The 11,829-nt window shown below is 50.6% G+C and overlaps 1 protein-coding gene across 1 annotated transcript in view; it reads left to right on the top strand.

Annotated features, from left to right (window-relative positions):
• Positions 1 to 4,310: 4,310 nt before the first annotated feature.
• PARP1 (poly(ADP-ribose) polymerase 1) overlaps positions 4,311 to 11,829 on the top strand; it is a 48,213-nt gene continuing 40,694 nt past the window's right edge. The window contains exons 1-4 of the mRNA XM_054395474.1: positions 4,311 to 4,430; positions 8,678 to 8,840; positions 9,748 to 9,860; positions 11,127 to 11,341. Of these exons, the coding sequence (XP_054251449.1) occupies positions 4,311 to 4,430; positions 8,678 to 8,840; positions 9,748 to 9,860; positions 11,127 to 11,341 (611 nt within the window). The remainder of the gene's footprint in view (positions 4,431 to 8,677; positions 8,841 to 9,747; positions 9,861 to 11,126; positions 11,342 to 11,829) is intronic.

The following is an 11,829-nucleotide window of genomic DNA, read 5'->3' as shown; positions in this document are numbered from 1 at the left end:
AGTGGTCTTGCAGGTATCAGTTCTCACAGCTGCTGCCAGAGCATTCTCTGTTTTGTGACAAAATTCAGCATTCTTGGTGCTATTTGCATTACTGAGGGCCCTGCATGAGCACTAACTTGCTGGTCCCCTGCTGTCCTGGGTAGAGGGGATGTGTTGTGACCCACATGTCACACAAGGGAAACAAAGACACAGAGCGAGGCAGATCTGTGGAGATCAATGGATTTATGAAGGGGATTAACGTCACTTGGCAGCTCTGGCACCACAAATCAGGATGACAGTTTGCCTGCAGAGAAAGTCACATTGCAAGAAAAAGAATCATAACAATGTCGTTATTTCTGTCCAGACATTCCTGTTTCAAAGCAAGACTTATGCTGGTTATAACCATACAAACTCCTGTACACATTCCCAAAGTGAGGTTGAAAAGATAAAGCACCCACAGCTTTGAGCTTGATCCTTCCCAGAACATGATCCTTTCCTGCAGTGTGTTTGAGCTCACTTGTGTGGAAGAACCACCTATTCCTTTTAAAAAAGATAATTCACTAAACCACATTTTCATAGAATGGGTTAGGTTGGAAGGGACCTTAAAGATCATCTAGTTTCAACCCCTCCCTGCCACTAGACCAGGCTGCTCAAGGCTCTGTCCAACCTGGCCTTGAACAACTCTAGGGAGGAGGCATCCACAGCCTCCCTGGGCAACCTGTTCCAGTGTCTCACCACCCTCACTGGAAAGAATTTCTTCCTAATATCCAGTCTAAAACTCCCCTCTTCCAGCTTCAATCCAATCCTCTCGTCCTGTCAGTACAAACCCTTGTAAAAAGTCCCTCCCCAGCTTTCTTCTAGGCCCCCTTCATATACTAGAAAGCCACTATAAGGTCTCCCCAGAGCCTTCTCTTCTCCAGGCTGAACAGCCCAAACTCTCTCCACCTGTTCCCATGGAGAACATGCTCTGGCCTTCTGATCATCTTAGTGGCCTCCTCTGGATGCACTCCAGGAGTTTGATGTCCTTCTTGCGTTGGGGGCCCCAAAACCAGACACAGTACTCCAGGTGGGGTCTCACAAGAGCACAGGGGGAAGAATCATCTCTGTCATCCTGCTGGTCACACTTCTTTTGATGCAGCCCAGCCCCTCTGGGCTGCCAGTGTATATTGCTGGCTCATGTTGAGTTCATCATCAACTGACAGCCCCCAAGTCGTTCTCCTCAGGACTGCTCTAGAGCCACTCCTTGCACAGCCTGTATTTGTGCCTGGGATTGCCCTGACCCAGGCGCAGGACTCTGCCTTGTTGAACTTCCTGAGGCCAATCTCTCCAGGCTTTTCAAGTCCCTCTGGATTTTTGTGCAGTGTTAATTTAGTGATTTTCACTTCCAACCCAAAAAAAACCCCAAAACAACAACAAAAAGCTAAACTTCGAACAGCCATTTGTTACTGTCACTTTCTTTGCTGGTTTTTGTGCCTGCATGCCTCTGAATGTCTGTGTATGGTTCTGTAGGTGACTTCATGATATCTTACAGATCCCCTGCTGGGCTCTAGGCTGCAGAGCAGCGCTGTGGTATTTAGACAGAGCTGCCTTTTCTTAGCAGTGAAAATGGTCCCAGCCAGAAGAAACACTAACAAGAGGCCACTTCTCTTTTGCTCAAACCCTATAAATAAACACCATATAAACAAAGAGTATTTTCAGAGAAACTGGGCAAATTCTTGGAAGGAAAAAAAATCCCCCCCAGGAGAATAACATACAGGAAATCCCTAACCCACAAATCTCAGGAGAGTGGGAAATATTTGGGAGAGCAAGGACTGCTTGCTTGGCCTTTCTTACGTCAGCTCCTGGCAGATGGTCACTGAGAGAGGCAGGAGCAGAGTTAAACTGGTCATTGACTTGACCCAGGACAATTATTGTGAGTCAACCTTTATTTGTGTGTCACTTGTGTTTTGTGTTCTTGAAAGTCAACCTTTATTTGTGTGTCACTTGTATTTTTTTTTCTTGGAAGTCAACCTTTGTGTGTCACTTGTTTGTTTTTTTCTCTTGGAAAACCCTGGGCAGAGCAGGGTGGCAGTGGGTTTGTTGGCATGGGTGAATGCAGCCCCACACTAGTCACCTTCAGACTCCTGGCAGGCAATGTGGGGAGCATCCTCCTCCACCTCCTGCTCAGGTCATTCGGATGAGCTCTCCTGGGTCCTTACTTTTTTTCCCCCGTGTGAGATTCAGTGTGCTAACCAGCCTCAGACCCACTGCTTCTTACAGAAATCCTTGAACCAGGCACAAATGGGAAAGAGCAAAGACTCTCCTGTACTGAGCATCTGTAGCCAACTCTGTGTATGCAGCACCATCTAGTGCTCCACAGAGAGCTTTCTTCCCACTCCCCAGACTGTTTTCAGGGTGCATCCTTTCATCCCCACACACTGTTAGTCTGTAAGGCTGTTGGTGGGCTCACCGTGAAGGCAAACACTGCAGACCTTCATGGCAAACCTGTTACAATCTGGGAGATGGGAAGTAGGACAGCAGAGGTGCACCAACATCTCAGGCCACATAGGTTTTCTGGAATGCTGGTGTGCAGCTCGGACTGACACCTGCAAGGTATCTGAGGCCCACCCAAGACTGAACATCCCACTTGAGCTGAACCCTAATTCCCAAATCACTATAAAAATAATGACAAATACTTAGCTAGGGTTTGGAAGAACTTCAGTGCTCTCCTCTTCCTTTCTCCAGTGAAGCTACAGAGCCAATGCCCTCTGCGATACTAGAGGATGTCACCTCCTGTATGAGACAAAAAGCCAAGATTTAACGGCTGCTCCAGACAGCGGCACTGACCTGTCCACACACAAAGACACCTTCCTCTCTACATGGAGCAGGGACAGAAGGAGGCCTCTGTGCAGGCTGCCCACAGGCTCATTTGTCTCTTTCCAGAAGCTGGGTGCTGCATTTCCTCAGAAGGGTGACTTGCTCCAGCCCACAGCACCTGCAGAGGCTCTCCATGGTGGGGAAAGCACCTGGTCAGGCCTGCCTTGGCACTGGAGGGCAGGGCAGGTTTCATGGTGGGGTGAATGCAGGGACTTTTATTGAATCATAGAATTGCTTTGGTTGGAAAAGACCTCTAAGATTGAGTCTAACTGTCAACTTAAGACCACCATGGCCACAAAACCACGTCCCAGAGTGCCATGTCCACATGTTTCTTGAATACCTCCAAGGAAAGTGGCTCCACCACCTCCCTGGGCAGCCTGTTCCAATGCCTGACTACTTTTGCAGGGAAGAAATGTTTCCAAATATCCAAACTAAACCTCCCCAGCACAACTTCAGGCCATTTCCTCTCCTTCTATCACCTGATATGAGGGAGAAGAGACCAATCCCCACCTCACTCCAGCCTCTTTTCAGGGAGCTGTAGAGAGCAATGAAGACTCCCTTTAGCCTTCTTATTCTCCAGGCTAAACAATCGCTCATAAGACCCATTCTCTAGACCCTTTACTGTCTTCCTTGCCCTTCTCTGGACATGCTTCAGCACCCCAATGTCTTTCTCATAGTGAGGGACCCAAAACTGAAGCTAATATTCAAGCTGTGCCTCACCAGTGCTGAGTACAGGGCCATGATCACTTTCCTACTCCTGCTGGCCACACTATTCCTGATCCAGGCCAGGATGCTGTTGGCCTTCCCGGCCACCTGAGTACATTGATGGATCATGTTCAGCCAGCATCTCCTGGTGCGTTTCTGTCAGGCAGCTCTCCAGCCACTCTGCCCCAAAGCTGGAGCATTGCCTGGGGTTGTGACCCGAGTGCCGCACCCGGCAGCTCTAGCAGCTGGTACCGCCTGTGGAGCTGTGCTCGACCTTGCGAGCGCAGACCGCGCGCGGGTGACACAGCGGCGGGAGAGGCACCGGGAGAAGCTGGTTACCGCACTACGCTCTTTTACCGAGCTCACTTTTCGTGAGGGTTGTTCGGGAAAGGGGACAGCCCTTCTTCAGCGCGGGCCGCGCAACCGGCCACCCCCACTGCGGGAACAGGTGGCAAAAGGACTTGCTGCGGCCGGGCCCAGGCATCGTCCTGTGGAGAGTGTGACCCCTCCCGGCCGGGCGCGGCGCCCCCGCCGCCACGAGACCCGCGCCGCTCCCCGCCCCGCATTGATACACTCTGGCAAACAGGAACGTTCCAGGCACCGCCAGGCACACCCAATAGATACCCGAGCGACAGATCCGGCCTGTCGCTGAGGTGGGGGGGCGCTCGGCACTCGGCTAGTGCTGCCGCAGGCGGAGTGAGGCAGCGCGGAGTGGCGGGTGTGCAGCGCGGAGCGGCTCCGCAGTGGCAGTGGCATCAGTGGGGGTGGCGATGGCGGAGCCGGCGGAGAAGCTGTACCGGGCGGAGTATGCCAAGAGCGGCCGCGCTTCTTGCAAGAAGTGCGGCGAGAGCATCGCTAAGGACTCGCTGCGCCTGGCCCTTATGGTGCAGGTACCGCGTGGCGGGGCCTGGGCCAGGGCTGACCGCTCGGCTTTGCACCGGCGGTGGTGGCGGCGGCGGCACGGTCAGGCCGGGGCTCCACTGCCTGTGCCCGCCGTGTTATTCCGGAGCTGTTCAGCCGAGCCTCTTTCCACCGCCGCAGCTGCGGGGGAGAGCGCAGCCTATTTTTAGCAGAGGCGCCGTCGCCTGCCGTTCGCTGTGATCTCCGGTCTCCGCAGCCCTCTGCGATGCGGTCTGGGGGGGTGCTGGTCCCCGGGGAGCTGTCGCTGGGCTGTAAAGCCGTCTGGAGGGGCAGCGGTGCAAAGTTCACCGTTAAGTGCCTTAGCGGCGGATTGCGGAGGAGGAGGGGTCGGTTCAGAGGCACTGACGGAGGCTCTTTGTTGTCACCGGGCGAGCAGAGAGCGGGGAAACCGGCAGTGGGAGGCGAGCCCTGTGGCCGGGCTTAGGTGTGCCCTGCGGAGCGTCGTTCACCCGCGGTGTTTCGCATCGGGTCAGGGGAATCTCCGTTTGGGGCGTGCTTTGCAATCGAGACAGAAACCGAGAAACCCAGAACACGTTGGGGGTGGTGAGCGCCCCCAGTTTCCCCTCCCGGCACGGGGAACTGCCGCAGGGTTGGTGGCCAGGCTGGGGCTGGCAGCAGCCGGGGGATGTTTCCGCAGACACTGCGGGCACGGCACAAGGAGCTGGACCGCAGCTAGCCAGCGAAATGCGAAGGCATTTTCTGCTGCCAGCTGTCCTCGAATTGTTTGTCTTTTAGGGAAGAGGCTCGCAAAGTCAAGGGATGGGCCCCGCCTGATGTTGGAGAGCTGGGAGTTGTCCCCAGACCTGTCCTTCCGTTTTGACCAGCCTGAAATTGCACCCTGTTCTGTGAGGATGGGGAGGGAGGAAGGGGGTCCCTCTCTGCAGGGGAGGCCAAGGCTGCTCTCTCGCGAGACACTGGGGAGTTTTGGAGCTGCCACCTCAGGCTGGGACCTTGGCGTATCTTTAGGAAGGGAGCTGAAGAGGTGGTGCAGGTGGGCAGCGGGCTGAATCTGGGGGGTGTTGCAGTGTCCTGTGAAAGGCAGCAAATGCTTAGACATTTATGTATGGAAGACCAGCAAGGACGTGGGATGTGAACGCTAGAGCAAAGCCCTGCAGAGCCCAGCAGCTCCCAGCCGCCTGAGGAGCAATTTCTGGAGAACGTACCAGGCTTGTGTCCCCGGGAGAGGCTGCACTGGGAGACTGGGCAGGAAGGCTGCCGGGGGAGAGGAGGCTAGCCCCGCCCCAGGGGATGCCTGGCTGCCTGGGCTGGAGGCAGGACCTGGCTTCCTGGAAGGGAAATACCTGCTTTGCTTTTGTTCCCTAGAGCCTCCATCCCCGTTAACCAGGCTGTGCCAAGCTGCAGCATTTGCTCGCACGTGTTCCTGCTGCCTTTCTCTTTTGTTTCTCGCTGGAGATGTCTGCTCTTCTCTGCTCCTCCTCCCCTGCTCCGGCTGCTTTTCCTCTGGCTCCCTCACACGTGTTCTCCTTTCCTGTCTTCCCCAGCAGATCAAGCTGATTTCGAGGTGGCTTTGTCCCTCCTCCTCACAGGAGCCTGTGGGATCTCAGCATACCTTTGCTCAGGGACAGTGTTAGTTTTGTAGGGTTGGGGTTACTGACTGGTCTCCTGAGGGCAGGTGGAGGCGAACAGTTGTGACCATGGCATGTCTCACAGAGCCACTGCCTTTTAGCCAACCATCTCCCCAAAACTGCTGGTCCTTACATCAACCATCTGTGTTTGCTTATTTTTTCCTTTTCTTTCTTTTTTTTTTTGTTTTCCTCCCACAACCTCTCGAATTTACTTGATCCCTTATGTAAAGGGCTCCCTCTCCCCACTGCCAGTTTTTGTGCCAACAGAACACTTGTGACTTGCTTCTGCAGAGCATTCCACTGGTGCCACAAGGGCCCAGATTTTATCAGAGCACCCGAGCCTCTTGTTTCCTCTTGGGGAATCCCCTGCAGAGCAGCCTCAGTTCTGCCTTCAGTGCACCAAGGTCTTTGGCAAATTCTTCAGAAGAAATTAAAGGGAGGCCCAGACCAAGATGTTAGGTGGGTGCCATTTCTACTATAACCACTCTTGTTTTGTTTCTTCAAGTGAGGAGCTCTGAATGACATGATGCTTGGCACAGGGTGAGCACCCAGGCCCTGCAGAACCAGCACAGCTTCAACTTTTGCTTCCAGATGGAACTGAGCAGTTTCTCTTATCTGCACATGCAGCATGAAAGTGAATTGATCTCTGCTTTTCCTGTAGTTTGTTTAGGAAACTATATTCTAGAGATAGGTGAGCAGAGAGAAGTTATGTAAACAAGGCGTAGCTTGCCTGGAGGTTCATTTCCCACACAGAGAATAGTCATGCTCTGGGTGCACAGCTCCATGTAGTGGAGATCTACTCACTGGTTGCATGGTTGTCTCACAGATTGTGGCAGCTGTGTCCCCTTCCATGCATCCCAGTACCTTGTGATCCCACAGCTTTTGTGTTAGAGACACAGCCATGAGGAGTTCTCCAGGGCCCAGAGCTCAAGGGTGGCCAACTTTCAGTGCCAGATGTGTTGAGAGCAACCTCAGGGGGGCTTCTGTGTGGCTGTAGTGCTGGGAGTATAACCAGGTAATGCAAATCCTGGCTTATAGAAAGCATCCAGCTGGAAATTTAAATGTCCTCTTACAGCCTTGGTCGATGGTTAGTTGTAACTGGGGCTCCCAGCTCTCCTTTTCTCAGTCTGTGGTCTTTCAAGCCCTTTCCTCCTCCTTTCTGCTCGTGTACAAAATGCTGTTGTTGTCAGCTCGGACATCTTCCTCCTGTTGATGAGCAATACATAAAATGCTTTCCTAGGTTGCTAATTCTGGATCAGTAGTAATAATAATTATGCAATGGTGAATATTATTTGTTTGTGTGTATTACTTGGAGCTAAACCATCACACCGCTGTACAGTTATTTTGTCTGATGGGAAACCAGAATGATGCCAGCTTGGTACTTTTATGTGTGAGTCATAAGCAAGCAGAGCACTTCCATGGCAAGGCTGGTGCAAGGCAGGGCACCTTGGAGCTGCACTTCAGGGAGGACTTCAGTGGTGTGAAGGATCTAGAGAATAAGTGTTATGAAGAACAGCTGAGGGGACTGGGATTGTTTAGTCTGGAGAAGAGGAGGCTAAGGAGAAACCTCATTGCTCTCTACAACTACCTGAAAAGAGGCTGAAGTGAGGTGGGGGTCAGTCTCTTCAGCCTAGTATCAGGTGATAGAATGAGAGGACGTGGCCTGAAGTTGTGCCAGGGGAGGTTTAGGTTGGATAGTAGGAAAAATGTTTTTGCTGCAAGAGTGGTCAGGCATTGGAACAGGCTGCCCAGAGAGGTGGTGGAGTCACCATCCCTGGAGGTGTTCAAGAAACTGTGGCCATGGCACTTCAGGGCATGGTTTAGTGGCTCTGGTGGTTTGACAGTTGGACTTCATGATTTTAGAGGTCTTTTTTCAACCAAAACAACTCTATGATACCATGATGCTTCTGTCCTGATGCAGGATTGAGCTCTTGTGTTTGCCTTAGATTTTGTGTCTGCCTCCTGCATCCGCCTAGGGAAGTAATTTCTTCAAGCCACAGTCCTTGGAGCTACACCTGCTGTCTTGTGCCTGGAAATAGGCTCTTGGGCAGTTTTCTTGAGAAGTGGGTCTGAAATGGATTGTGCATTGTGCTTGGAACTCTTGCAGAGCAAGGCCAGCAGCCTCCTGTGCTCCAGCTGTCTTGAAGGAGGTTGTAGCAGATGAACATGTGCTGTTACTCATGTTACTTGTTCTGCAGCCTCTATTATGCTTTGCTTATGGCTGCATATGGCCTGATTCTCATAGGGAAGAAACCTTTCCTTGTCTGCTCAGGGTTGATATAGCCATGCTGAGGCTATGACCTTCTTGTCTGAGTAAAGCAGATGAGCTAAGCAGCAGGGTGATGAACTGGTTAAGCTAGGTAAATGCTTCTTTCATGTCTGTTCCCTTTGGGAGCTCTTTCTAGCAGCTTCTTTCTCATATGAGATTTTCTTCTTAGACTTTGTCCTAAATATTATCCATCTCTTGATTTAAAAAGAGAAATCACTTGCATTTACCCAGATACTCCTTTTTATTCTTTTTTTTTTCCTGAGCAAGAGGGGGGTGAGGGGTTGTGTGTTTGTTGTTTGGTTTTGTTTCCCCTTGATTCTGTCTGACCTGCTTCATCTTGCCTCATGTGCTTTCTTCCTAGTCACCTATGTTTGATGGCAAAATCCCTCACTGGCACCACTACAGCTGCTTCTGGAAGCGGGCTCGAGTCGTGTCCCATACAGACATTGATGGCTTCCCCGAGCTCCGGTGGGAAGATCAGGAGAAAATCAAGAAAGCCATTGAAACTGGAGGCCCTGGAGGAGGTAAGCAGTGGTCTCCAAACATATAGAAGTTCACCTGGAACTGTGCTCCCTCCTCTGAAGCTTTTATTGTGGTTATTTGATTGCCATGTCCTTTCAGCTAGCGATACTGGAAGTTGTGGCATCTCTACGCTCCAGGACTAGGATTCTGGCAGTATGATCCAGCATGTTAGGTCAGCAAGGGAAAAAAGCCAAGTCAGTTGCAGATGGCATTGTGAAATACATCTTGTTATCATGTTTGCTGTATTTTATTTTCAGTTCTTTAGTATTTTATTTAAACAAATGCTGTTGCAAGATGTTGGTTTAATGGTACCTTCACTGCAGCGTAAGGTTATGGTGGTGGCTCTTGGAAATTGCTACACCATGAACTAGTGAGTCAGGGGAGCGAGTGAGTAGAGTCTAAGTACAGACCAGACTAAACTCACTGCATCTCTCTGTAAACTAAGGATGCTGGGAAGTTTTAGAATGAGGTCTTCCTGTTGAAATGTAGTAATACCATTAAAAAAAGAATAAATAAAAGGGAACTGGCAGTTGGGAAGAGGAGTTCTGCTTTGAAGCAGAGCTATTTGTGTGACTCTGCTTACAGTAAGTTCTTCAGCAAGATCTCATTTTGCTTTCAGGAAAGAAGTAAAAAGGGTTAGCTCAGTGCACCTTCAAAAGTGTTTTGAAATATTTAAATAAGCAATTCTGTACAATTGCTGCTTGGCTGTGCAAAGAACTCTTTCTGTTTTAGAAGTGCTGATGAGCGTGGATTGCTTATCTTGCTCTGTATTCAAATGCTTGACAGATGAGATGCTGGAACACAGAGGTTTATTAAGCCAGACTGCTAACAATCTGAGACAGGGAATGAGAAAATAAAGGAATGCCTTCTAAAGCCAAACTCTGTATTTGCTTTGTTCTCCAGGAAAAGGAGGGGAACAGGAAGGAGGTGGCAAGGCTGAGAAGAGCCTCAATGATTTTGCTGCAGAATATGCCAAGTCTAACAGAAGTACTTGCAAAGGCTGTGAACAGAAAATAGAGAAGGTTATAAAGCTTTACTTAGCTCTCCATCTCTTGTCTTTTCTCTCACCAGTTCCAGCTTAAACAGTGCTTCCTGTCTGTCCTGCATGTGGAGAGCATGAGCCTGTGTGTTTCTGTGTCTGAGGAGCAGCTGTGTGCTAGACAGCTGACAGTAAAGGCATCCCTCAGGCATTGTAGCCTGTTCTTCAAACCTGTCAATGCTTCCTTTCACTTGGGTCTTAGAGCAGGTTGGAACACCACTCACTTGCATTTCTTTGGCAGGAGAGCTGCTACTAACTGCAGCTTTTCCTGCTCGTTGCAGCACTGCAAAGGTGTTGGCTTCTTCCTCCTCCTCAGCCAGGCCAGTTCTGTTTGTGTGCAGTATATCCATGTCATGACCTCAAGCTGCACCAAGGGAGGTTTAAGTTGGACACTGGGAAGAATTTCTTTACTGAAAGAGTGGTGAGACATTGGAACAGGCTGCCCAGGGAGATGGTAGAGTCAGCATCCCTGGAGGTGTTCAAGAAACGTGTGCACATGGTTTAGTGGGCATGGTGGTGTTGGGTTGGTGGTTGGACTTGGTGACCTTAGAGCTCTTTTCCAACCTTAATGATTCTGTGAGTCTATTAACTCCATGAAGGTGAACAACATCAGTGATGCAGCTGTTTTGGTGCCCTTCTTTGAAAGGCAGTTGGCAAGATGAAGTTGTGAGCCTCTGACAGATGTGAATAGATTAGCCAGTTGGGTACAGTTGTCGAGGGCCAAACATGAGAGCTGGTATGGTTGCATCTGCAGAAGCATTGGTGACTGTCATGTAGACATTTACTTGTGGGAGCATGAATTATTGCACTCTAAAAAGCACCTGAGCCAACTACTTGTTGGATGTCTGAAAAGGAATTTGTGGTGAGATGGGACGAGGTCGTGTCAGCACTGACGCTTGAGTGGTGGGAACATGAAGTTAATCTTAAGACTTGCCTGCATGAGGTGGGTTTTGCTTGTTCAAGCTTACTGGGAGTTAAGGTAAAGCTTATAGGATTACTCATTTTGAGTGGGTTTTTTTTATATATAACAGAAAATTACCCAAAAAGCTGGGGGTTTGCAGCCTGGAAAGAGCATCAAAGAAAGCAGAACTGTAGTGAGAGGGCTTCAACACAAGTTGCAGTCCTGGAACAAGAGGAACTGTTACTATCTTACAGGTGTTTAGGAAGCATCATGTTGGTAACTTGTAAACATCCTGCTCTCTCCAGAGCGGCCTAACGATTGCTCTTGTGTCGCTTTAACCTACCTCAGGGCCAGATCCGAATTTCCAAGAAGATGGTGCATCCTGAGAAGCCACAGCTGGGAATGATAGATAACTGGTACCACCCGGACTGCTTCGTCAGCCGCCGAGCAGAGCTGGGCTTCCTACCGGCCTACGGGGCCGCACAGCTCCTGGGCTTCAGCATCCTGAAGGCTGAGGATAAAGAAACTCTGAAGAAGCAGCTCCCAGCCACCAAGAGCGAAGGGTAAGCGAGCTGGTCAGTGAGGTGGATTGAAAACTGACTCCACAACAGAGTTCAGTGGGTCGTGATCAGTGGCACAGAGTCAGCTTGGAGGCCTGTGGCAAGTGGTGTCCCCCAGGGATCAGTACTGGGTCCAGTTTTGTTCAATATCTTTATCAACAACCTGGCTCAGGGGATTGAGAGTACCCTCAGCAAGTTTGCTGATGATACAAAACTGGGGGGGTGGCTGACACCTGTCAGGCTGTGCAGCCATCCAACGTGACCTGCGCAGGCTGGGGAGCTGGGTGCAGGCAAACCTCATGAAGTTTAATAAGGACAAGTGCAGGGTCCTACATCTGGGGAGGTGTATGAATGAATAACAACAGGCACTAGTACAGGTTAGGGGCTGCCCTGCTGGAAAGCAGCTCCATGGAAAAAGACCTTGGAGTGCTGGTGGACAGCAAGTTCTCCATGGAACAACAATGTGCTCTTGTGGCCAAGAGAGTCAATGG

This window comes from Indicator indicator, chromosome 2, assembly GCF_027791375.1.
Source record: "Indicator indicator isolate 239-I01 chromosome 2, UM_Iind_1.1, whole genome shotgun sequence".
NCBI lineage: Eukaryota > Metazoa > Chordata > Aves > Piciformes > Indicatoridae > Indicator > Indicator indicator.
Note: the sequence above shows the minus strand (reverse complement) of the source record. Positions and strands in the feature narration are given on the sequence as shown.